Genomic DNA, 26,747 nt, shown 5'->3' with positions numbered 1-26,747 from the left:
ATCTCCTTTCTATTTTGTCATCATTGGATTCTCCAAAACAATGTTCTAGAATTTATGAAGTTTTCAAATTTACAAATATTAAGAGCTGAAAATAAAAGCATCTTAAATTCCGATTGTTCCAGCGCCTTCCAGTGCGGTGCCCATGACTTCGAGGCTTATGCAAGCGGTTCTGTATGAAGCCTATGGTGGCGGATCGGCTGCGCTCAAGGTTACTCCCTCCTTCTGGGCTTTTATTTCTTGCTTTTTTGGTTTTATACAATTTTTTGGTACTTGAATTATGTTAAATTTGTGCCTGCTCATAGCACCTGTTGTTGCTTCTGCTGACATTTAATCCGTTTCGATCTTTTTTCTGGTTGAGTTATTATGGATTTCCCTCTCTATCTTGCGGAATCTCAAATGGAGTTTTATTTATTTTCTATTCTATTGGTGGACGAAACATTCCACGAACCCATTTCAATATTTCTCTTTGAACAGTGTTTGACTAGATCCTAATACACTCCTTCAAATACGACGGATTAGAAGTCATGAGTTTGTTTCTACCCATTTGAAAAAAAATATTTATTTATTTATTTAGTTAAGAAACCAGTTGTTCCGTATACTGGATCTTTACTTGATCTGTCTTTATCTTCCTGCAGCATGCAGAAGTTCCCATTCCTAAACCCAAGACAGACGAGGTTTTGGTTAAAGTGGAAGCAGTTAGTTTGAATCCAATTGATTGGAAAATTCAGAAAGGACTGATACGTCCCTTTTTTCCTCGCAAGTTTCCTCATATTCCTGGTACTTCACTTTACTTATGGTTCATGTTATGAATATATGACCTGATTTCTTGGTCTGAAGCTTTTTTTGGTATGAATATAAGTAAAATTTAGGCATGTTGTGGTAATGGAGGAAATGAGTTTTCATGACACCTAAAGGTTGTAAGGTTAGGTGAGTAATCCTGTAAGATTAGTCAAGTGGCGCACGTACTGATTCCTCGGTGATTAATTTAACAAGCTTCGGGTGTGGACTATAGGTCCAAAATCTGTTGCTATCTAATTCCCTCCTTATGAATTAAGACTGAGTGTACATGTGATTAGTGTGCCCCTTGACCTTTCTTAGAAAACAATTCACGCACCAATAGTATCTCCCTGATGAATCTGGTCTAAACCTGGAATATACAGCAGTAACCATGCGACTTGGAGCAATATAAACGCGTCAGCTGTCGGTTTGATATCACATGTAATTTATAAAAAAATAACAAAACACTCATATCATAATAAGGCTCTGTTTTATACCCATTTTGTTTTTTGTTTTTATTTTTTGAAATTTATACTTATATATAATGACTGATTTTAGATCTGTATCAATGCCCTTTCTTTGCCTGAGGATTCAAGTATTGGAACAGAAAGTCAAGAAATGTGTTATGACAAAATTTTTGAGCTGTGGAAACCTGTATTTGTTGGTGATATCTTCCAATTTCTTTACTATGAGTTTCACATTTTTTACAAAAACATTTGAATTTTTCAGTAAATTCCATAAACAAAACACAAGTTTTGAAAACCTGGCTATTTTTATAATTCAAACCTGTTTTGGATTTTGAAAACATGGAAAGAAATTGGATAACCAAACAAAGGACGTAGAGGTAGAAGTAGTGCTTAAAAGCTTAATTTTAAAAAAAACGAAGACGAAAAAACCAAATGGTTATCGACAAGGCCAAAATTAGTGTGTCAGTTTTTTTTTTTCTTCTTTCTTTATTTGTTTGAGTAAGCAATTATTCTGTTTTTCAAAAACTTTATCATGTTATTACTAACATATGACTTCAAGAACTTAAATTTTGCATGAAGGCTTCCTGGAAGTTCTGTCTGTTCCATCTTCCATCTCGGTTTTGTTTATTCCTGCAATCGCTTTTTAGGAAATAAATTCTGGGTCTTAAATCTGCTCTGACGACTTCATTTCTTGTTAAAATGGTGAAACAGGCACTGACGTAGCTGGAGAAGTCGTAGAGGTTGGAGCAGGAGTCAAAAGCTTAAAAGCTGGGGACAAAGTTGTTACATATCTTAGCCATGCTGTAAGTATTCATTAATTTCTATGACTAGATTTGCTTGACCATGAACAAGAAACGTTCTTGGCAATTAATTAAAGAAAATCATGACTATGTTGATGACTATGAAGTACATTTCTTGTCCATCTCACGTGCCAGCTGCTAAACGACTATTTTATGTCGGTCTTATGAGTTTATGACGTTGTGAATTACATTGGTATGTTGAAATTGGATAATTTACTGTGAATATTTATAGCACTATTATTTCTTTTTGGGAGTTCGTCCTTTTTTAGTTGAACAAGATACAAAGTGGGGGATTCGAACCTCTTGTCTTTTGGTCAATAGTACATATTCTATGTTAGTTGAGCTAGGTTCACCTTTATTGGGAATTTCATTCATATATAGTTTTGGCTTTTACCATAGTATGACTTCGATTTAATAAGAGAAACTAAATTACTATGTTGGTATATTGGCCAATCACGCACAAACAAGATGGGCTATAGGCAAGAATATGATTAAAATAAGATGCATCAGAATATTTTTTTTAAGGTTAAATTACAATGTATGCTTGTTTTTGAGCTTTCAAGTTTATGTCTATTTGGTTTATATAAACTTAAAAAAGTGTAAAAGGTGTTCAAACTTTTAATTTTGTGTTTAATAAGTCCTCAACCTCAATTTTGTGACTGATAGGTCGTTGATATATTTAACATTTCTAAAAATGAATTGATTTAATAGATGTAAAATTAAAATTTATATCTAATGGAGTCCTAAATTCAATTTTGAGTCTACTATGTTTGTGAATTTGGATAGGTAAAAAATCTATTAGATATTGACTGAAAATTCAGGTCAAATTAGTTACACAGTTGAAAATTTATGGGCTTATTTAACACAAAATTTGTCCTGTCGAACATAAAATTCAATGTTTAAGGATTTATATTAGACACTTTCTATTTCTTTAAGTTAAAAAATAGACACAAAATTGAAAGTATTAGACGACTAGTCACTATTTAAAGTTTATGGATCAAATAGATACAAAGCCGCAAGTTGAGAATGAATGTGTAATTTAGTCTTGTTTCTAAAGGAGACAAGATATTTTTGTTGATGAAATGAAAAATTATAAATCAAACACATTCTACATTACATAGTAGCTAGTGGGTGAACTAAACTACGAAACTGAAATTACCCTCCAAGAAAAACTATCAGGTTGCTTATTCCAATATGATCTAAAAGATATCATTGACGGGAAAGAACAGACAACGAGTTGATCAGAAGATACATCAACGTGAAAAGGAGAAATGATAATGTAGTACTTCAAACCTGATCCAGGGAAGTCTCAAAACATGTCCAAAACAGCAACCAGAAAAAAACTCCAAATTTTCAAATTTTACAGGCATCCGTAGGTTAAGAATGGTGTTATGCTGGTCATCCTACTTTTAAGGCATCCTTGGAGATTCTTGGTGATAAAAATCTCCCTCCTTTTAAGGCATCTTTGATGATTCTTGATGATAAAAGTCCTTGAGTGGCTTCACTTTCTAAAGAACTATATTTTTGCATTATTTAATCAAGTTAGGTCATATGGATATTCATACTGTTCTGTTATGAACATCACTCTTGAGTTGTGAAACAAGTTGGTCAGAACAACCGCACTAGTTGATTCAACTTGAACCGATTTTTGATCCTATGTTATTCTGGTGATCCACTTCATTGAACGTTTTCATCTTACAGAAGTAAATATTTTTTACATTACAGACAGGAGGTGGACTTGCTGAGTATGCTGTAGGAAAGGAGTCGGTAACAGTTTACAGGCCCCCCGAAGTGACAGCGGCCGATGGCGCTGCCCTACCTGTCGCAGCTTTGACAGCTCACCAGGCTCTCACCCAAGTTGCCGGTGTCAAGCTTGATGGGAGTGGCCCTCAATCAAACATTCTCATCACTGCTGCCTCTGGTGGCGTTGGTCATTATGCTGTTCAGCTAGCGAAGTTAGGAAACACACATGTGACAGCTACTTGCGGCGCCCGTAATATCGAGTTTGTGAAGAGCTTAGGTGCAGATGAGGTTATTGATTACAGAACCCCAGAAGGGGCCGCCTTGAAGAGCCCATCAGGTAAGAAATATGATGCAGTGGTTCATTGTGCCTCGGGGATCCCATGGTCTGTATTTGAACCAAACTTAAGTCCTAATGGTAAGGTCATAGACATTACTCCAACTCCTGCTGCCTTGGCGACTTTTGCCTTCAAGAAACTGACCTTCTCCAAGAAGCAGCTGGTGCCATTGTTGATGTCTTTCAAGAGTGAGAATCTGAGCTATCTTATCAATCTGATCAAGGAACGCAAGCTGAAAACAGTGATCGATTCACGGTATCCTCTCAGCAAAGCTGAAGATGCTTGGGCAAAAAGCATGGACGGCCATGCCACTGGCAAAATCATTGTGGAGCCTTAGGGTAAACACAATGTACTTTTAAGGCTGGTTTTGGCTTGTGTCATTGTGGCATATCATGTATCATGATGGTGATAGTTGTGAAATATGTAAATGTCTAATTTAGTCCTAATGATCGTGTCACTTGTTTTGTTTTTGTTTTTGTTCATACTCTTTTAAAGTTGTTAAGTTCGTCGTATGTGTATTTAGTACTTTTTTTCCAAATAAGTTCGCGTGAACGTGAAATGTTACATCAATGAAGAAAAGGACAGGTATAAGTTTGGAAATAACTATTTGTATGAGATTAAGGAAAAAAAATACTGTTTATAGATTTGAGATTTGAATCACTCCACATATAATCCAAATGATTCAGTATGTGAGCTTTGAAACCAAACTCACTCGTATGAAACAAAATCTTATTATAATATATCCTTATGAAATATTATTAAAATTTATCCATTGTCATTTTTCAGAACTTTATATATATTTTACGTTTTAGGTTTGGTTACTTCCCCCTCCAGCTTTTTAGCCCTTCAATCTTCATCTTTTCATTAATCTAAATTTCAGGCGCATGTAGGAAATTGAAACTCAACTGCACATCAATTGAGAAGTCAAAATACAAAACTAAAAAAAGAAAAAAACAATAGAATTTCTCCAAATAGTCTTAAGTATCTTATTTAGAGAGGAATTTGATGTGCCCGTTTGGTAAATTTTGATACTACAAAGTCCAATGCAGTGCACTTTTGACAACACTTCATAATTTTATGCACAATTTTTTTCTGTCATCTTCCTAACTATACGACTTTTCAGTTGTTAGCTTCATTTCGCTCTTTTCTAGCATCATTCTGTTGCTATCTTCATTTCATTCTTTGTTAGCTTCATTTAATTAACGTTATACATAAGTTTAGGCTAAAAAGTCTTTGCCTCTTCTTGTGCATTAGCTTGAACTTGAAGATGTAATGTGAAAACTTCCTGAATTTTCTGTCTTACTTTTTGTGATATAACTCCTTCAAGTACATGTAGTGAACCAATGGTTAGATTCTAATCAAATTATAAATTCCCTAATATCACTTTTTGAGTCACCAAACACTATAAATCTTACTAAACACATTCTAACGAGTCAATCTAAACACCATAATATCACTTTATAAGTCTCATAATATCGCATTTAGATGACTTTGATAAGTTAATCTAAACGCAGTTGCCTCTCAAACTTTAATGATTCAAAGTACCCTTTTGAGTATGTATAAAAGTGAGGAGGTTTGGGCAAAGTGCATGTGGATGGCCATGTTACTGGCAAAATCTTTGTAAAGTCCGAATAAACTACTATTAACCTTTGTCCTTGTGTTGTACTCATCTTATTATTTAGTAATGTACAACCCAACTCAAATATTTGGGTCGGATTAGGTTCTTCGGTTGTTTAGGTCATCTATTTATATATATATTTTTTTGTTTTGAAGAAAAAGTAATGTCATATGATGGAGAAAGATATAAAAATACAAAATTTAAATGATGCACTTCTAAAATATAAGGTTTTAACTGGTATAACTTTCAAACTTTAGGGGTATAAATTCATATTTAGACAAATTTAAATAGTCAAATAAGCTTGGTTTCTCCCCACTTATGAATAAGCTCATCAAAATTGTCTGGATTGTTTCTCAAGTAAATTCCATCATCTTTGCCAATCCAAATACAATTTTGATTGAGGCACCTATAATGGAGCCAAACATGTTTCTTCTCGACCCAAAATGCATCAAAAGAAACATCAGCATTTGGCTTGTGTAGTAAGCACCAATACAAAGTGGTTCTCCAAATGTTGATCTTAAAGCTCCATTGGAATTCAGCTCCATTGCTAACTAGGTTTTGGATCCCTAAATCATCATTTTTGGATTTGCAATGCACAGTCAAAGTGTCATTCTTTAGCCCATTAACAACATGAACATGCCACTTTTGGAGTGGTAGTGGAGTTGGAGATCCCTTAGCAAATAACAATGGTTGTTGAATCAATACCAAACCCAACAGTACTATTGAACAAACCATTCTCACATAGCTTGAATCCATATTGCTTTGATGCCTAATTTTTTTTGGGTGCCAAACTATATAATTTTGCAAAATGATAACACATTCAATATATATGTGTGTGTGTGCTAATTCATTTGCTTTAGAAGGAAAATATATTATTTGACATGCAATTTGTGGCAATAGTAATCTCTACATACCTGTTTTTGGAAAATAGCAATCTACATACCTTACTTGCTAATTTTGTTCTATTTATGGATTACAAATTAGGAAATAAGTTAGGATAATCATGAATATGATTTATTTATATAAAACCATTCCATAAACTTTTGGAGGTATATTTGGAATGTTCTGTGTATTTATTATCATTTATCATTATTGTTGATTAATATAATACGTGAGTTTCATGCCTTCGAAATTCCATACGAAAGAAAGAAGAAATCACATAAGCAAAAGTTTAGAATTTATAATACGTGAGTTTCATGCCTTCGAAATTCCATACGAAAGAAAGAAGAAATCACATAAGCAAAAGTTTAGAATTGATGAAGCAAATATTGAAATTATAAATACATTTTATAAAAATCTAATTAACACTGCTACATCATTGCTTAATTAAACTAATTAGAATGGATGGAATAACAAAAAATATATTTTATTTTATTTTTCTAAACTAACTCTATTTATTTTAATTCCAAACCCTTATTTTAGATCTAAGTAATTTTATCTTAAATAATATCACCTCTTTACACGATGATTTCTTATAGATCCATATAGACATATTGTTGATTTCATGATAATGTTGTATATTTTCTATTTTGAAATACTAATAATTTACTTCTAATTTAGATATTAACTTCTAATTTAGATATTATATATGTATGTTTCCTATTTTGATATAACTTATCCTTCTTTAGATGTAATGTTTACAAATGTATAATCGCTTTTGTTGTTGTTGTCGTCGTCCTTATCCTCATCATCATCATGTGGTTATATTTTTACTATAAGAAATCTTCATTGCGAACTAACCAACTTTTACTCACATAGAACTCTTATGGCGAACTTAAACTTCAAGGCTCCCTCACAAACTTTTTATCCGCGAAACACTTGGTTCTTCTCATGAAGACCACTCAAAACATCTAGTCTAACACTTTGTCAAAACTTTCACTTCTAAACTTAATTAGGCGAAAACTTTCTCTTCATACCACACAACTTCTTTCCCCGACTATCCACTTAATCGCAAAAACGTATACTTAATCATAAAAGATTTAATCGCTTAATCCTTTTCGCATATTTATTCAAACTCCAACTTCTTAATATTTTAGCCGAATTTTACATCCTTACTGAAATTAAAAATGGGTCTCACACTTTGAGGACATCTTGGTCATCATTGATTAGTTTTTGAAATATGCCACCTTCATCTCCACTACCAAGTTGTGTTTAGCCGAGTTGACGACCCAGTTGCTCTTCAAACAAGTTGTAAAATTGTAGAGAGTTCCAACAAGCATTGTGAATGACAGAAATCATAGATTCATTGATAGTTTTTGGACAAAATTATTTACCTTTTTGGGGACAAGTCTGAATATATTATCATCCTACCATCTTTAGATTGACTTTCATACCGAGCAACAACTGTATGCTCGAATAATATTTATGTCATTTTGTAGACGTAAGACAGAAGACTTGAGTTCAGCTGTTGGATGTGGCCCAATTTTGTTTCAATGCATAGACGAGTTCGTCAACTGAAAGAAGTTGTTTGAGATCGTTTCTGGTAGGCAACCTGTGATGTCACACCTTGTCGATCATCCCTAGGTAGAAAAGAATCCTCAAATTCACAACTTTACGAGGAAATGGAAACAAATGACAAATATCACTCGGACCTATCTAGAGAAAACGTCTAAGCGGATGAAGAAATGGGTCGATAAGAAGCATCGCCCCCTTGAGTTTTGGGCGAAAGATCAGGTCGTCATCAAGTTGTGACCAAAGCAAATTCAATTCTGCAGACACAAAGACCAATGCCTTATCGAAAAATATGAGGGATCTATGGATGTGCTAAAGTGGGTAGGGAATACATCTTATAGAGTAGCGTTACCCACTTGGATGAAAATCCATCAAGTAATTCATGTCAGTAACTTAAAGCCTTGACATCAAGATCCCAATGACATGCAGTGTAATGTCATAATTCGACCAACCATCAACCTCAATTAGAGATAAGATAAAGATATTGAAGAAGTTCTGGTCGAGCGAATAAGAAAGGGTTAAAGACCCACAAGAAGGATCCACAAGCCTGGTAAAGTGGAAGAACCTTGAGGAAACCCGTTGTAAACCTTGAAGCATGGATGTAGAAGATCGAAGAGTTCAAGCTTCTCCAATCGATAGAGATGTCAATTGTTTAATTAAATGGGAGAGAATGTCACATGCATACTTATCTAGAGCGTTGTTTGCCTATGGCCTTATGCCTAAACACCCTCAAATCATCTTGTCTTTACGTCTTATACTTAGTTTAGTCTATTACTTTTCTTTTTATGTCGCCGACTTAGGGTGTGACATTTCAACATTTTCGTATTCAAGTTTGTCAAAGTTAAAAATGTTAAAAATGTACTATAGAAGAGACATAGTAGTTGAATCCCCGACCAAACCTTGTTGCACTTTTTACAATCAAAGCTTTCTTTGCAATTGACAGTCTTCAATGCTTTCTTTTATGATGTTTTCAATTAATTTCTCTCTCTCTCATGTTTTATAAAATAATTTTCTCAAGAATGTGAAGGGAGGCTTCATCATACCATAAGTTTGTCTGTGATTTTTTGAATTTTGATCCACTGAATTGTTGACTGAGTAGAACATGTGCCGCATAATTGCCTGTCCCGTTTTGAAAGATTGTGATTGTGACATTAGAAAGCCAAGTGAGAGCTATGGCAAGCCAAAAATAACCTCTAAAGTGACCAAAGGTATGTGTGTGATGCGACAAGACAAGGCCTCTCAAGTGTTAGGTGGGAAACCAAACACGAGAGAGAGATAAAACAAGCAAAACACATCCTAGTCTAGGGATTATTAAAAAAGTAAGATTAGACGTCATGAGTATTTAAGGTGTTAGAAGTTTGTTGTTCAACAAGATCAAGTGAGTGAAAGCTTGCAACATGACTATGAAAGTTTAGGCGAGCTAAGAAAGTATGCTTGTCACACCCCACCCCGAGCACTTACTTGCTCGACCCGAGATGTGGTGTGATGTCAGCTGAAGCCGTTCACCTCCTAAACAACCTCAACTGACCCTTGACATTAAATCATGAAACATTAAAACATTTGTCAGTGGAAGTTTTTAAACTTAAAAATACCTTAAAACCGTAGTGTAGTCCATCTGAAATTTCTTTTATAAATACCAAGTAAAACGTATAAAACATGGAAACATAAACTTTTGAAAAGACACAGTAATATTTTTAACAATTCTCTTTCTTTCATGATTGAAAACTATTGGCCTGACAGTAGTAAGTTCAGCACGCGCAGAGTCACAATTTGTACCTGAAAAGAGAAAAAATATTTTGAAGAGTATGAGCTAAATGGGCCTAGTGAATTGATAATTTCGTAAATAACTTTTCATAAACCTTTAGAAACAATAATTTATAAGTCCTTGAAACAGTAAATGTTAAATCATAACTCGAAAGCTTAAACCTCAAAACATTTAAAAATAGTAACATAAATCTTGGTTATTCCTACTCGAAACCCAAGTATCTACTCCTGGAAGGTGATAGAGATAACTCGATACCATCTCCAATATAATCCTGCCTCGTTATGAGTAATTTAATTCTGCCCAATCACGAGTAAATTTTAAGCCCTCCCCATGACGAGTAATTTTATTCATGTCCAATATGAGTAAATTTTAAGTCTGCCCAATACATTTTTTTGATAACTTGATTTCGATAAAACATTTATAAAACATAAACATTAAAACATAAACATTAAAACATAATGCCTTGATAAACTCCTTTTTAGTAAACTTAACGTCTCTCTGTAATAAAAAATCTTGAATAAATAGTTTCAAACAATAAGTTACTTGAACAAATTTTCATAACGTAACATAACTTAAACATTTAATCATAAATCATTCACAAATTATGGCTTAAAAACATGTTTTAAATCACTTTAAATAAAACATTTTCCACTCACAATACTTCATTTGATCTTAAATAGGAAATTTCCTTTGAAGTCTCCTTGTCCTCAATTTTAGAATCAAACTCGAAAAGATGAGCTCTATAGTCCTTTGAAAATGCACCTTGCTCAGATTCACCCAAGAACTGACCTTCTCTCCTTCTCTGAACCAAAACGTCAATCTTCTTGCATCCAAAACGCATAGTAGCCCTCCTCAACAAATTAGACACAATTTTTGATTTTTTGAGACCAATTTAAGTGAAGTTGCAGGAGTGAGTTGTGAGTTTATAGGAGAACTTTTCATTAACATAACTTGACACCTCAACTTTGCTTTTCCACCTCTTCATCTCCTTATTACACCTTCGACTTCTACTCCACCTCCTCTTTGGCCCATAAAAGGCATGTAACATAATTAAAACACTTGGGTTAGCGTTAAATTGATTGCCATAAACTAGCCATGTAGTTGTCCAAAGCACCTAGCCTTGTCAAATGCGTAGTTAACCTCTTAGATCTTTTTTGCATAGCCTTGACCGCCCAACCAAAATGCCCAAAGTCATCTCATCTCGCCTACTAACCTCTTTAAACCATCACTTCAGTTAGCATCTTTTGTCTACTAACCTCTTATCCTTCTTCCCACCGAACAAGTTCAACATTGCCAAGACATCTAAAACACGTCTTAACTACTTGTCTTAGCTACTTGCCTTAACTACTTTTCTTAACTACTTTCTTTAACTACTTGCCTTAACTATTTTCTTTAATTACTTGCTTTAATAACCTCTTTGGAGGTTATTTACTCCTCTTTTGGCTACCCACCAAGTCTAATGCGCCTAAGTGTGGACTTAGACAATTTTTCCTCTTTTCAACTTAACTTCCCTTTAACTTAAACATAGAACCTTAATATTTTTTTTCCAATAATTTTTACCTTCTTTTCCTACAAATTTCATTCTCTCTCTTGTCCTTACTAAAACTTCAAAAGTTTCAAACATCTAAAATTTTGGAGTTTCTTATTGCTAGGTGTTTAAGTGAGTTGATAAAACATGAGGTGAGAAGACTAAGTCAGTTTAGTGTTTTACTGACAGGTGGATGAATAAGGTTAAACATTAGAATTAGGCTAAGTAGGAGGTGTCAATTATACCTTTTCATGTAGACAAGTATTATAAGTGAACTTCAGACTGAAAAATTTTCACTTTCACTCTTGCAAATCCGGTGATTTTGGTTTTGAACGAAAGTTTATTGTGTGTATTTACCGAGTAAGTGTTACTAGTAGAAGAATAATTGAGAAAGACGATGAATTGTTGAAGAAAACACAATTTGGTTTGATTTTAAAAGAACCTAGAACAACCTACAAAGACCAGAGGCTAGCTAGAGGTGTACTTGAAAGTTTGATATAAAATCTTAAGGTAAGCTAGTTAAGAGATTAAGGAACGTGTTTGTAGAAGGAAGTTTTTCGATTTGATCATTGGATTTTAAGTTGAGTTTTTCAAGTGGAATCTAGAATTTCTTCATTGACTAGGCAACTTCAAGGTTTGGGTGGTAAGGTCCTCAGCTAGACATCAATACATTACGTGAGGAAGGCTGGAATGAAATGTTGCTCGCAAGGGGATGAGTCTCATTGCAAAAGAAAGCCATGCGTCCAGGCTTGCACGCACGTTTAAGAGGTCACTTGTTAAGACTTACGAGAGCTAAAGGACAATGTGATCACAAGACTTATTGTATGTGCAAGGGGTGCATCCCATGCCATCAACCCAATTGTGCATCCAGTCATGCCATTGTGAAATTATTTTACATTTTTATGATTTCTAAGTTAAATTTGGTACTTTTCCAGGACCAAGAAGATTAATAGAGATTTAAATTCTCTTATTCAGGCCAAGAAGATATAGAGAAAAGCTTATAGACTCATGAGATCTAGCCTAAACTTGTGAGTAATCACAAAATGGTTTTAAATTTCTTATTTAAATCATGATTTTTAAGCAGAAGTACTTAAAGTAAGCTTTGAGTTATTAAGCAAATGATTTATACCAGTACGATTTATCTTTTTACATTGAGTTATAAAAGGCATGAGAACTAGCTAAAATATTTAAGCATGAGATTTAAATCAAAGTATTTAAATATGAGATTTAGCAAGTATTTAAGCGAAACATGTTTTAGAAGAAAGCATGAGCTTATGTACGAAGTTCTCTACCGACATGTCATTTACTCACTTATGATTTATCTAAGCAAGTTACTATATTTAACTTTTATAAACTTGTTTTGCCGTACTCTACAGCTGAGATATCTATAGAAAAGTTCAAACCCTTCAATAATAGTTACTATGTGCACATGCACAGAGAGATTGCCACTGTTGTGATGAAAAAGTTTCACTTCAGTGAGGACCCATTGATAGTATCGATTAAATTCTAGTATAACAGTGTCTAGTTTCAAGGGATTGTTGTTGCTGGTATCGATCAAATTCTACCACAGCGTTAGAGATAGCCACTGATGTGATGATATTATCACTTTGTGAGATTACTGTTGTTGATGTTGAGTTTACTTCGTGACACAACCTATCAAATGGGTGTGTTAGAGCAACAAGAAAGTTTTAAAGTATTTATTGCTTTGCTATATTTTATTAAATGTTTGATTTATAAGCACATGTTTTATTTTAAATAGTCACTTACTACGCCTTTAGCTTATTTTTAAAAATATTTTCCTCTTTCCTAGTAGAGATCATAATTTCCGAGCATGAGCTACACATGTCATCTCGCATTTTGTACGTCTAGATCATGCATTTTGTTGATGTGTTTAGTAGAGGAAGGGTTGTGATGTATGTTTCTTCTGTGTTGTTGGTTTTTGGTTATGAGAATTGTCGGTATTATAGGGTTGCTTTAATTATGCTCTTATAAATATTATGCATATCATATTAGTTTATCATATTAGTTTATCATATTTAGAAAGTTTGTTATTACTTGTAAACTAAGTTTTTAACATACTATGTCTTTATTTTTAAACTTTAGGCTGAATACACAATGAGGTGACCTCCACCAATAAGTTGTCACAAACTAGAAAAAATCTTGATTGCACTTGGGGTGGAGAATCCTCCACGATGTGTGAAACGTTGGCAAATGAAAGCCCACACGACCTCACAATTTATACAATTTCTGTATTACTATTTCTTTCTTTCATAATTCATAATTCCATTCTCTTTGAAGCTCGGAACTCCACTGATGGCTGACTACTTCATGCATGCAGTTCAATATGATGCTTATGGCGGTGGAGCTGCTGCTTTAAAGGTTTTAAATTTTCACTTTCACATTTTCTATTTCGCTTTTTTCTGTATCCTTCAAATCCTGTGGATTTGGACTCTGTCTGTCACATAATTTACTAAATAGGGATTGAAAGCTTATGTGATGTTTGTGTGTGTTGTGTAGCATAGGGAAGTTGGAGTTCCAAGTCCAAAGAAGAATGAATTAGTTGTAACAGTAGAGGCAGCCAGTATAAACCCTTTTGATTGGAAAGTCCAGAAAGGGATGTTAAGACCACTTCTTCCCTCAAAATTCCCTTTTATTCCTGGTAACCCTAACACAAAATTTGAAAAGTATAAAGCAAAATTCAGATTTCTAACCAAAGAGGCCCTAATTAACTGCTGAGTTGCGTTTGAATTGACGGGAAACATTTTATTTTAAAACGTTACTCATAGAAGTTATTAAGAACTTCATAATTAGCTACTAGTACTAATATTTTGGTGGTATTTTTACATTTTTCTTTTCTGAATTTTAGGTACTGATGTGGCTGGAGAGGTAGTAGCTGTAGGAGTGGGAGTAAACAAATTCAAAGCTGGTGATAAAGTGTTGGCTATGATTAACCCTTTTGTGAGTTCTATAAATTATCTTTTTAACATTAGGAGAGAGAGTAAGGAAAGAAAGTTTAGGGACTAAAATAAGATTTATCAACTACAGAATGGAGGTGGGTTGGCGGAGTTTTCAATTGTAAAAGATAGCATAACGGCTCACAGACCACCAGAAATCTCAGCTTCTGAAGCAGCAGGCTTACCCGTCGCTGGTCTAACCGCTCACCAAGCTCTCACACATCTTGACGAAGTCTCTGGCCGACAACCAAACATTCTGGTCACCGCAGCCTCAGGGGGGGTAGGACACTACGCCGTTCAACTTGCAAAGCTCCGAAATGCACATGTAACAGCCACTTGCGGGGCTCGAAATATCAAACTCGTCAAAGGCTTAGGGGCAGATGAGGTTCTTGACTACACAACCCCAGAGGGTGCTAGTTTAAGCAGCCCGTCGCAGCGTAAATACGACATTGTAGTACATTGTGCAACCGGGATACCATGGTCAAGGTTCGAGCCTAATTTGAGTCCTAGTGGGAAAGTGATAGATATTACTCCTGGATTTGGGACATTGTTGAGTTATGGTCTTCAGATGGTGAGTTTCTCAAAGAAAAAGTTGGTGCCTTTGCTACTTAATCCTAAAGGGAAAGATTTGGAGTATTTGGTTAAGTTAATGAAAGAAGGGAAGCTGAAGACTGTGATTGATTCAAAGTATCCTTTGAGTGAAGCCGAAAAGGCTTGGGCTAAGAGTATTGAGGGCCATGCAACTGGAAAAATTATTGTTGAGCCTTAGGTCTATTTAATTTACTTGGGTGGAAATACACAAATGATTATTGGAAGAGCATTAATTTAATTACGAGATAAACTATGTTGATTTAAATCTCTTCGTAATGTACTCTATAGCTATATGATTGTGAGATTAAGACTACTGTGCAAGTAATTTCATTAGACAGAGGAGGATAGTAAGGGTGATGAAAGCATGTGAAGAACACTCCAAATAAATAATCAGGGAATAGAATATTTGAGAGGAAATAAAACAAACTTTATTGGAAGACTTTAACTCTTTTATGTGTAATTTACTTCACACTTGGATTATTTAGATTACAACATTTCAATCCTATTTACAGGATTGTCATGAACTAACTCATACCACACTTAAACCCAATACAGTTTATTCATTAGCTAGAGATTAATTACATATATTACCTTAACTCATAAGGTTTTTGTAAACTCTCATTACATATATCTCAATCACCCAAGGCAAGCCACACGAAGTTATCAGGACAGGAACTGCTAACGTTATCTGGGCAGTCAATGAGAGTATGACCATCTTTGACATAACATAAAACCGCCTTTTGAAGTTGTATTCGACGATATTGATCAACTGCGCAGATGACGCCACCCTTCTTCAAGGTCGAGTTTGCGATGGCTGTGATAAAGCTAGCCTTGGCTACATACTTGCTAGAGCTGGGAGCCAATCCTTCACGGTCTAGAAATGAAAAAATGGCATGGCGACCGTAGGTATCCAGACCCAAGCAGAAATACTTGAACTGATCAAACCCAGCCGCGGAGCAAGTTCCGTGCATTTCCCACTTACTCGCCCATGCTTCTATCGAGTTCCCGTTCTCCAAATCTTTCCAGTATTGGTTCATCCGGTCTTGTAATGAGATGATCTAGATAACCCAACCAAGGGTAAATTTGGAAATCTTATGTTAGGAGAGATTTTTATCAAGGGAAAAATTGGTTTTTATACTTTCCAAGTTTGTACCTTTTTTGTTTTGGAATTTTTAAAAATAAAAGTTTATTAGGTGTCTGATATTTTTAAAAAATATATTAATTTTTAGTCTCTTAGAGATGTTTGAGATGTTTTGGGCCTCATTAAAGTTGATACATCCGTAAGAGTAGACTTATTAGACTTCCCTTCACTTTATGTTTCAATTATAATAATTAGTTGATGTTCGTGTTCCAACTATATTATAAGTTATAAAATTAACTACATTATTATAATTCCAAATTCCTTCTCGTTGTGTAGTGTCTATTATATTTTTCTTTTTGTTACCATGTTTATTATTTTCTATTTTGACTAAAATAGACTACACCTTAGACACACACTATATACTATATAATTCAAATTAAAATATTTTACATTTTGAACACAAAATATTATAACCCACTTAGTCTAAACATCAGGTTAGTGGTTCAAAGGTTCTCATAACTTAATAATAATAGGGTTTAAAACGGGGGTTTGCAGAAAATATTTCTAAAACCAATAGTTTTAGAGAAGTGAGAAGTGATAATTTTGAAATATTATTTTTTAATTTAAAGTATCACGATTATTTAAAATAAGGAGTTTAACATTTTAAATCTATTTCTAAAGGTTCAGAGACTAAAAGCGATATTATTTAAGAAACAACTAATACTAGATTTCAAAACTCGAAAAAAAATACATATTCAACACTTACAAATTATGACTTTAGCAACTAAAAGAAGAAGGTAATTTCCTCTATAAATTAATATTTTGATAAGCTTATTATTAGAGCTTAATTATTGTTAGTCTGGGTGATTATTTGGTTATTTATTAAGCGCGTATATATATATATATATATTTCAAGGATGTGACCGAAACTTATTTTTACAAATATAACAAAATTTTACATTTTTGTTAGGATAAATCTCGATAGACTTAAATATATCCAACACACTTAAAACATCGATAATGAATGTTTAACAAATTGAAAATAAGCTAAGCAAATGTAAACTTAAATTAAAAAATGATAGAAACACATACATATACACTTATAAAGATATGGAATGAAAGTTTTATAATGTTTGGATGAATAATTACTTTGAGGGGGTCAAAAGAGGGGCCGCAGCAAGGTCCAATTTGGCCCTTGGAGTAGACACTAGGCCATACACCATGAATACCAAACTCGTTCTTCGGTTGTATTTTGCAGCTGTTTCCAAGGTTGCATATGGCTGGCTGCCATTCATGCACCACTTGAAAATAGTCAAAAGCATCTTGTTTTGACAAACCTATCAAAAGCAATAAACTCACAAGGAACACACTTGCTTTTTTCCCCATCATAGTAAGTTTTAGGTTGAAGATTTTTGGGCACAACAATTCATTCCATGAGAACACACTATTTATAGAGCGTGTTGTCCAAATTAAATTTCAACAGTAATGTATACCCACTTGTTCTTTTATTGTTGGTTGTTCTTGTAACATATGTGCTCTTGTACAAGTGGCTGCATAAAAACAAATTATATTCATCTTCTTTTCATTTAGTGCATGCCATTAACAAGTGGAGGATTACACTTGTTAAGGGTGTTTTGGGTTGCTTTTCCATTATGTTTGAAATTCTATCTCTATATGATATGTGAAGCTGAAAGCAATCAACATTTTAGCTGATCTCAACTGTATATTATTAAATGTTTAATTTGCTTTAGTTCAAATTTGCTTGAAGTGCAACAAAAGTCCCACGTTGGTTAGATAGAGAATGGTCACGGGTAGATAACACTTTATTGGTATATGGTTATTTCGTTTGTGCTAAAATCATGAAGACGTATGTCCAAAGTGGACAATATTATATCATACCATTGTGAAGATGTTTAGAGGATCATTCTTACAAATTAGGGTGGGAAGCTTGAGAGATTCACCTAAGACCTTTTGGTCCTTAGTACACACCGATGCCAATTAACAACAAATTTTAAAACCTTAAATAATTTACATGATGGAATTCTAGATTAACGTAAAAATGAGCATAACTTAACTAACAAATATTCCTTGTATTATCATCCTCGAGGTCAGAGAAGTTTGATTTTCCCACCCCAGTTATTTAATTCAATTTCTTTACTATCACACCTCCTCTTGAACCAACTCATTTTGATTCGAGAGGTGGTGTAAAAGTCAAACCAATATTGTTCTCTTCTCAACAATACATGTTGACCTTAACCTCTAACTCTTTATTTGAATTTTCTGCATAAGCAAATAACATAACTTTAGAGAAAGATGTAATGAAAGAACTCAAGTGCAACCTCATCTGAGAATAAGTAGTAGGAGGAGTAGAAGACTCCCTATTAGATAAAGGAGAGGCAAGAGGCCTCATCTGAACGACTTCACTTGAAGGACTACAACTTGGATTACAACTTGTAATATATCTCAGCGTACCTTGGATTACAACTTGGAAGTCTATTTATAAACTCTATATTTCAAACATAATTGAAGTGGAAAATATTAAGAGATAAGCACGAACCAGACAGGACATGACCCCTTATCTAAAAAAAGATAAGATCGAGTGGACAGGACCACTTATCTTATAAAATTTTCATTAAAGAAAATCGTAAAGAATTAACCTATTTATAACATAGAAAACTAATTAAATAAAACCTAAACTGGTGGAAAATCCCACCAAATGTCATCTTTTCATTATATCACATAATGGCTAGTCTATTATGGTTTATAATGACATAAAACTATTACTACTTTTAATTACATCATATAACCTTAGTTTTACAAAATAAAACATTAAATAAAATTTAAATATCTGATAGATAAAATAAAAGCAACTTCTTCATTCTTTGATATCCTTTCATGTAGTAATATGTATACCATTAATCATGTTCCCTACGACGGGTTATTGATTGACCACAGGCTCACCGCACTTCATCTTTTTACGACTTACGGTTGCGACCATCAAACGTAGTCGAACACTTTATGAAATACACAATTTGAATTTAACCTTGGACTTGATTTTTAATTGCGCCCGTCGTCTTCAATTTTTCTTCTGGATTTCTGGATGACAGAACAATATATATAAGAGTAAACTGGAATACTTACAGAGTTTACTCACAAATTACTTTAGAGATGAGAATTCACGTTTTTTTTTACAAGAAAAGTAAATTGCATTAATAGTAAACCGGAAAGAAGTCTTGTTTGTGAAGACTTTTCGTGGATCCTACTTTCTTTTTGAAATAGGTATATGTCGTCAGAGCTCACATAGGCTGCGAGTTGAGATATGGATCGTCAAGGTCATATTCTAGTTCTGCTTGAACTTCGTCTTCCTGTATGGAGGAAGATGCTGACTTTGAAGATGAAGATGCATTTACTGCTGTTGATATTTACCTTTGGAAATCTGCATCAGTTGTGGCTTGGACGAGTGCTGCAAGAAGTTTTGATTTTGTCGTTTAAAAATTCAGTGTTCTTCCTTTGATCAATGTCTTGGAGATAATCGTTCTCTGCGAACCATTATTTCATATGCTTGATTGTGGCATGCTGAAAATTGTATTTTTCCCACCATTTGATCTTGAGGTTTTTAATCAGAATTTTGTGTTAAGGATATGAAATTGAATTGAAACTCCAACAAAATATCCATGAAATTTGAAAGTAAAGGCATAATCTCATTGAATTGTGGAATGAATTCTTTTGAATTGTCCTCGAAAAATAAAAATAAGATTCTTGAATGGGTGTTAGTAGAATACCATATGTGAGACCAAAATTATTCCACCATTGAATAAACCAAAAAGGAAAGTTGATTTTATATCCGTTTTGACAAAAGGAAATGAACTAAGAATGATTCCTGTTGGAAAACCAAAATACTCTATACAAGACTTTGATGTAATCCTGATAAGAGTAAGATTGAGGAACAAAAGGCTTTGAAAAAGATTTTTCTATAAAAATTCCTTGGTTCCAATGAGTTGGATTGATTGCTTTAAAAATCTTTAGTTTTGAATAAGCAATCTTTGAAGAATTGTTTTTGTCTATGATATGTGTTATTTTAACAGATTTGGTGTCAACTAAGATGAACTTATAAAAGTTTCTCATTTTTATGAGGTCATCAGGAAGGAAATTAAAGTTATCAGGAAAAATCTTTGACACTGTCTCTTCTAGAGTGAGACTTTGATATTCGGGTTCTATGATAGAATCATAAACAATGACTGGTTTTTGAAAATAAGATTTGATTTCGAGTCTAGGTACAAATCTTTTATCAGGAGTGATAACTTGAGAATAAGTAGTAGGAGGAGTAGAAGACTCCCTATTAGATAAAGGAGAGGCAAGAGGCCTCATCTGAACGACTTCACTTGAAGGACGAATGAGATTGGCCGAAGTCCTTGGTGGAGTTGATGACTTCGTGGGAGATCCAATCTGTATGCGAGATGATCTTGCTCTGGATCGGGTTACTGTGGTAAACCCTAAATCCATGGCATATTGATCTGCACTCATTGGTGAGGGTGCAGAATTAGAAGAAGAAGATGGGCGATTGCCCCTTGAAGAGGTAGAATTTGCTCTTCATCTAGAATTTCCTCAAGCATTTAGAAAGGAGAGAGAGTTTTGGAGTTAGAAACTCCCTTGAGAGATAATCCGCCAAAGCGTTTTGTTCTCCTTTTATAGGAAAAATTTCAAAATCAAAACAAGACAAGATAGCTTGCCATCTTGCAAATATTTGCTTTGAGAAAAGATTTTTTACATTTTTTTTCTAAAACGAATTTTGAGGCTCTTGAGTAAGTTTTGATAATAATTTTTTTATTAATTAACTCTCCTTGAAATTTTTGGACACACAAAACAATTGCGAGTATTTCCTTTTTTTTGCAGTTGAGTAATTTTTTTTGGGTATCGTTCCAAATACTAGAGTGGAATCAGATTATCGACTCGGTCTTATCTAGACACTCTTTGAGGATTCCTTCATATCCTAGGTTAGAGGCATCAGTTTCAACGATAAGATTTGCTTTTGTATTAATGAGATTGAGACAAGGGATTAATTTGACCAAAGACTTAATTTTTTGAATAGTTTGGGTATGAGTGTCTGACCATGGGTTTGGATTTTTCTTTAGCCTTTGGTACAGTGGTTTGCAAATGGGTATGAGGTTTTGGATAAAATCATATACGTAATTGAGGCAATCCAAAAACCTTTGAAGTTGGGTTTTATCAAGGATTTGATCAGAAAAATTTGATGCAAACTCGATTGATCTTTGAATAGGCTTTATTTTACCTAAGTGTATTTTGAAGCCCAAAAATCTTATTTTTGTTTCAAATAGTTTTACTTTTGGTAGAGATACTACCAAACCATTTCTTTTTATAACGTCTATGAAAATGTTGATATGTTTAAAGTGTTTTTCTATATTTAGAGAAAAGACTAAAAACATCATCAATATAAACAATTGTAAAGTCTTGAAAATCATTAAAAATGTCATTCATAATTTTTTGAAATTTCGATGGGACGTTTTTTAACTCAAATGGCATTACATTCCATTCATATTGTCCAAACGAGACATTTAAAGCAGTTTTATATTTATCTTTCTAAAAAAAATGAATTTGCCAAAATCGAGATTTCATTTCAAATTTTGAAAATACCTTTGCATTTGAAATTCTTTTGAATAAATCTTGCTTATTGGAGATTGGATATCTAATCCATTCTAAAACTTTGTTTAAGGGTTTGTTGTTAATTACTAACCTTGGAGCTCCACGTTCTTTTTGGCGACGTTGTTGACATAAAAGGCAGCGCATGAACATGAATTTTTGGAAGGTCTTATTAGATTTTGATATAATAAGTCTTGTATTTCTTTCCTTCAATGTGTTAGCAAATCAGAATTCATTTGAATCGGTCTAGCTTTTGTTGGAATGTGTGATTCATTAAATTATCTGGAATAGGGAAGATTAACTATATGTTTTTTTTTATTCCACAAAGCATTTGGTAGACTTGAGCAAATTTCATTTTCAATTTTGATTTGAATTTCTTTTACCCTATTTTGAATTGAGAATTCTTTTAAATTTTATACAACTCTTTTGTAGTTAATTTCTTCCTTGAGAAAACTAATTTGTTTTTATTTTCTTTTTATTTGTTCACTTTTCAAAACATTGATTTCTAAAAGTTTGTGGGGGCAAAATTGGAGAGATGAATTCAAAAATCAATTCTTCCCCAAATTTTTTTGTTACTAAACCCTTTTAAGTTATCGTTAAAGGATACAATTGAGTAATGAAAGGTGTACCGTGAATTAGTTCTTGGTGAAGATCTTTTACTAAAAGAAAAGATGTTTTGAAACAGTGATCTTTATTACAAACATGTATTTTTGAAAGTTTGAACTTGATATTTAACCTCCTACCGTTTGCGTGAGGATTTATGGGGTTTTCTCAAAATATTTTGTAGGAATTAAACCTTCTTGAATGAAATTTTGATATGCACCTGAATCTATTAGTGTTTTCAAAGTAATTTTGAAGTTTTTCGATTTTTAAAGTAATTAAACAATACCATTTTTGAAAATTTATTCTTGATATTAGATTGATTTGAGGATTTAGATCATTTAGGAAATCTTTTCCCAAGTCTAAATCATCATAAAATGTTGTTTTGCTTCATTTGAAAATTTTCCTTTTTTATTTCCAAAATCTCATGCTTGTGTTGAGAAATTTCTCTTTTTAGGCAATTGATTTCAAATTATATACCAAAATCTCATGCTTGTGTTGATTTTCTCTCCTCATGTTCCTCCTCACACCTTGCTTGTAAGCAAAAAATTTCTCTTTCTCTTGCCTGATTATTCATGTCAATCTTATAATGGTATATAAAATATAATATATATTTAAAATATTTATGTTATACATACATTAATTGTATTGTTTTTTCCAGCTCCTCTTTGCTGATTATGATTATCTATATATACCTATGGAACAAGTAATATACATATGAAACATCAATACAGTAACATCTTACAATAGTTAATATTAAATATATCTCTGCACATCATCAATAATGATTAGATCATGTTCGTTTGATCTAATCTTTCTACTACTTGACCCAAGACATCTTGCACTTCTAACTATTTTAGGCACTGCATTTAAATAAAATTTTACAAAATTAACTACCATATAACATATGTAAACCTTAATGCCTTTTAAATCAACATAATAAGTTTTTGTTATATATGTAAACCACAATGTAAGTTAAAATAAACACAGAGTACGTTTTTGTTACACCCTAAAATGTATCACAATGCAAGAATTTTGGTTATTTTGAAACTCAATAAACCCTAGAATGTATCACATTCAAAACTACATTTTCATTTGTTTGCCTATTTAATCGAACATCTAAAATATACCTAATGTTTCATATGTTTTGAATATATACCGTACTAACCTCAAAATTTAGACCCAGATTATGTCGAAAAAGTTCTCTATTTATCGGCCGTCGAAAGTCTTCTTTTTCACCGTCGAAATCTCTCAAATTTTTTAGTATAAACCGTAACCCATGTTGGCTTCTACGAGTGTAATGGAAGGACTAGACCACCGTTTTCGTAGAAGGAAAGTATTAAACGTTTTCCACTTCTTTCCAAAACTATAACCCACGAAATTTTTCATTTATATTTTTGTTTTAAATCATCCACTTCTTTCTAAAATTGTAACCCACAAAGTTTTCTATTTATATTTTTGTTTTAAATCAAGTAAATAATAAAAATGAGAACAAAAATAATTTAAGCCATACATTTGTCTAATTTATAGGCTCATTTAGAACATATGTGAAATTTATTAGAAATTTGACTTTTCATGTAATATCATATAACAATTTAGGTTATCTTAGTTAAAGACCCTTAAATTAACCTAATGGGTCGCACATGAAAGAACTAGGTCAAATTTGTGTTTAGGCTTAGTAATTAATAAATGTAATTAGAGAATTGGAATTCTATTAGGAAACGTAATTAATAAGTCCAATTGAAGAATTGAAAACTTATTATGAGACATAATTAATTAATAAGTCCAATTGGAGAATTGAAAGCTTATTAGGAAACCCCATGAAATCTATAAATAAGACCTTAGGGTTCTTATTTTACATACAAGAAAAGACATAAAATTCATTCTACACAAAAGAGAATAAAGAGAGTCAAAATTCTAATTTTGTGAGGTTCCAGCAAACCCATATTCGAAGAGTCGAATTCCCAATTTGTGTGTGGATACTGTTAGAGAACACTAGTGATTTTGCAGCATTTTGATGATATGAATTTGAAGGAACGTTCTGTTAAAACAAAAGCAATTCCAACTTGAAAAATTATTCACATTGACATAGAGGTATGTTTATTCGTGATTTATTTTTTTATTCGCAGTCTGTTTACGTTATAAGGGTTAGAAAAATATTTTTTTTATGTTAATTCTGCTACATCTACCTCTAGTTAGTTTTTTAACATGTGAAATTAAAAAAAAAACTAACTAAAACATAAAACATGTTCATACTAAAAGTCTAGATTACACGTTTAAGATAAAAAAAAAAGAAAAGTAATCCATAAAATCCTAAAAATAGCCTAAAATAAAATAAAAACATCAAAATCTAGGTCATTGGAACCTTTCATATGCAACAAAACTTTAACCTGAAATTTGCATTATCACAACTATATCTAATTAATAGTTTCCAACTGATTTTATACAGCTAACACATATTCAACAAACTAAAATTTGGTACACAAATGAACATGTACACAAAATGAAGTTAATACAACTTCATTAGATAAACAAAACTTGACTAGAAACAAAACATTTTAATAGTATGTATCAAATCTGACAAGTTGTCTAATAGACAAACAACAACAAAAATTCGAACATGTTTTTCCATGAACATATTGGTACTGTGACCATTGTGATGACCCACCATGACTCTTTTGTAGCCACCAACCATCCCATGCCCTTTTGAGTTATTGCTCGCTAATGAGCCTCCATTGAAGACTGAGAGGTGAGAAGCTTAGTACATTAATTGAGCATGCTGCAAAATTAAAAAAATGTGTAGAGTAAAACAAATATACTTGGATCCAATTCAATGCATGCTTTAAAAATTTTGAGTTAGCTACCTTACACATTTTGTTCCAAGAAGTACATGTCACTGTGGCTACCAAAGGCACCCAAAAATTACTTAAGTGACACTTGTTAAATCTTAACCACCTAAAAGGTTTCTAAGTAACCATTTCACTCCCAACCTCTCAAAAAGTGCTATATCCCAATTGTCAAAATCACGTAATAAAAATTCCTAATGAGTGTCTAGGTCACATTTTGGCTCTCAAAACAACCTAAAAAGTTCTTAAGTATCACTTTAACTCTTAAACCAACCTACAAATATGTACAAAAACTAAATTAACATTGTATATCACTTATTTTTTTTAATGATTAGCTTGATCTTTTCATAGAGCGAACTTGAGACTTTATGACCAATAACTTTCTCTGAATTCTACATAAGAGACCTAAAATACAAAAATGAACAAGTTATGAATAGGAACACATGTCTTATTTACCAGGGAGGACTAAATAATCCTAATGTCTACTACATAAAAAGTTGAAGTAAATGTATACTAGAAAATCTTTAAACCTCATTGTCGTTACTACAAAATACCAAACTTTAGAATACTAGAGTAAAAAATGGACATTGTTTACTACAAAATACAAGACTTTAGATTAAAGATGTCATGGTATAATTCTAGAAGTTAATTACAGTTAATAAAGTAGAACCAAAGGTATTTATCATAGTCCATCATTATTTGCTTTTGGCATTGAGACGCTCGTATAATTGTTAGAGTTGAATACAAAGAGGTAATAAAACATAACTTACATTTTACATTTTCAACTAGTCAAGATTTTTTTTTTCTCTGTTAAGCTTAGATGATAGATCTATATAGCAAGTAATCTAATGACACAATCTTTTGTGTCTAAGACGATATTGATTGAAGAAATAATTATTTACATTTTGATTCATATGAGAGAAGAAACTTGCAATTTTCCAGTATGTAACATGAATCTCACACTTACCATTTTTCAAAAGCGGACTAAATTTCAGATGTTTGATACTAGGAGGTAAGAGATCAATTTGTCCTATTAATCTCCAAAAAAAGTATTAGTGCAATTAGATATCTACAAAATAAAAAGTAAATGTAAGAATAATAGGAAGAAAAATCCCTATATAGTCAACAAATAAATAAAGTTGTATGCACTATAACATGCGCAACGGTCATACCACTAACGCGTAAAAGAAAAATGAATATGAATATTAGATTTAGAATAATGTTTGCTGCATCTCACCACTGAATCAAATCAAGATGGAAATTGTGAACACAAGGAGTTCATAGCGTCGAAAAGAAAAAGTGTTTTAGAAAACTCGTTTACTTGTTAGGTAAACAAAAGTAGAAATTAGGATTCTTATTCATGTATACCAGTTGCAGAGGAGTTTTTTTGTGTCCTCAAATCTCTAGTTGCATATAGAATAGAAAAATGCTTCTCCAAGTAAAATAAAAAGAAAAAAACCTACAAATTGTGCAAAAAATTTTATAAACCTCATTGTCATCATTGTTTGAAGCCTCGTCATCGTTGTCTGGCGC

At 32.8% G+C, this 26,747-nt stretch overlaps 3 protein-coding genes across 4 annotated transcripts; 2 read left to right on the top strand and 1 right to left on the bottom strand.

Annotated features, from left to right (window-relative positions):
* Positions 1–44: 44 nt before the first annotated feature.
* Positions 45–4,769, top strand: LOC101209067 (quinone-oxidoreductase homolog, chloroplastic). The gene is made up of 4 exons (XM_004149724.3): positions 45–208; positions 636–777; positions 1,956–2,047; positions 3,770–4,769. The coding sequence occupies exons 1-4, from the start codon at positions 143–145 to the stop codon at positions 4,457–4,459; spliced, it is 990 nt and encodes a 329-aa protein (XP_004149772.1). The 5' UTR covers positions 45–142; the 3' UTR covers positions 4,460–4,769.
* Positions 4,770–13,704: 8,935 nt separating this feature from the next.
* On the top strand, positions 13,705–15,342 carry LOC101208825 (chloroplast envelope quinone oxidoreductase homolog). 2 transcript variants are annotated; one of them, XM_004149723.3, is made up of 4 exons: positions 13,705–13,863; positions 14,002–14,143; positions 14,351–14,442; positions 14,530–15,342. In XM_004149723.3, the coding sequence occupies exons 1-4, from the start codon at positions 13,798–13,800 to the stop codon at positions 15,205–15,207; spliced, it is 978 nt and encodes a 325-aa protein (XP_004149771.1). In that variant the 5' UTR covers positions 13,705–13,797; the 3' UTR covers positions 15,208–15,342. The 2 variants fall into 2 exon arrangements, with proteins under 2 accessions (XP_004149771.1, XP_031745185.1); XM_031889325.1 differs by having other exon boundaries at positions 13,762–13,863; positions 14,007–14,143.
* A 114-nt stretch (positions 15,343–15,456) lies between these two features.
* LOC101210710 (ribonuclease MC) lies at positions 15,457–17,549 on the bottom strand. The gene is made up of 2 exons (XM_004149731.3): positions 17,260–17,549; positions 15,457–16,087 (listed from the first exon to the last, which is right to left on the bottom strand). The coding sequence occupies exons 1-2, from the start codon at positions 17,497–17,499 to the stop codon at positions 15,662–15,664; spliced, it is 666 nt and encodes a 221-aa protein (XP_004149779.2). The 5' UTR covers positions 17,500–17,549; the 3' UTR covers positions 15,457–15,661.
* Between the last annotated feature and the right edge of the window lie 9,198 nt (positions 17,550–26,747).

The sequence above is a fragment of the Cucumis sativus genome, chromosome 7 (assembly GCF_000004075.3).
Source record: "Cucumis sativus cultivar 9930 chromosome 7, Cucumber_9930_V3, whole genome shotgun sequence".
Classification (NCBI taxonomy): domain Eukaryota; kingdom Viridiplantae; phylum Streptophyta; class Magnoliopsida; order Cucurbitales; family Cucurbitaceae; genus Cucumis; species Cucumis sativus.
Note: the sequence above shows the minus strand (reverse complement) of the source record. Positions and strands in the feature narration are given on the sequence as shown.

Coding starts and splice junctions, on each gene's coding strand:
- LOC101208825 (XM_004149723.3), top strand. CDS start 13,798: ATGGCTGACTACTTCATGCATGCAGTTCAATATGATGCTTATGGCGGT. Junction 13,864..14,001: donor GTGGAGCTGCTGCTTTAAAG/GTTTTAAATTTT, acceptor TGTGTTGTGTAG/CATAGGGAAGTTGGAGTTCC. Junction 14,443..14,529: donor TGGCTATGATTAACCCTTTT/GTGAGTTCTATA, acceptor TATCAACTACAG/AATGGAGGTGGGTTGGCGGA.
- LOC101210710 (XM_004149731.3), bottom strand. CDS start 17,499: ATGATGGGGAAAAAAGCAAGTGTGTTCCTTGTGAGTTTATTGCTTTTG. Junction 16,088..17,259: donor CCTCTTTTGACCCCCTCAAA/GTAATTATTCAT, acceptor TGGGTTATCTAG/ATCATCTCATTACAAGACCG.
- LOC101209067 (XM_004149724.3), top strand. CDS start 143: ATGACTTCGAGGCTTATGCAAGCGGTTCTGTATGAAGCCTATGGTGGC. Junction 778..1,955: donor CAAGTTTCCTCATATTCCTG/GTACTTCACTTT, acceptor ATGGTGAAACAG/GCACTGACGTAGCTGGAGAA. Junction 2,048..3,769: donor TTACATATCTTAGCCATGCT/GTAAGTATTCAT, acceptor TTTACATTACAG/ACAGGAGGTGGACTTGCTGA.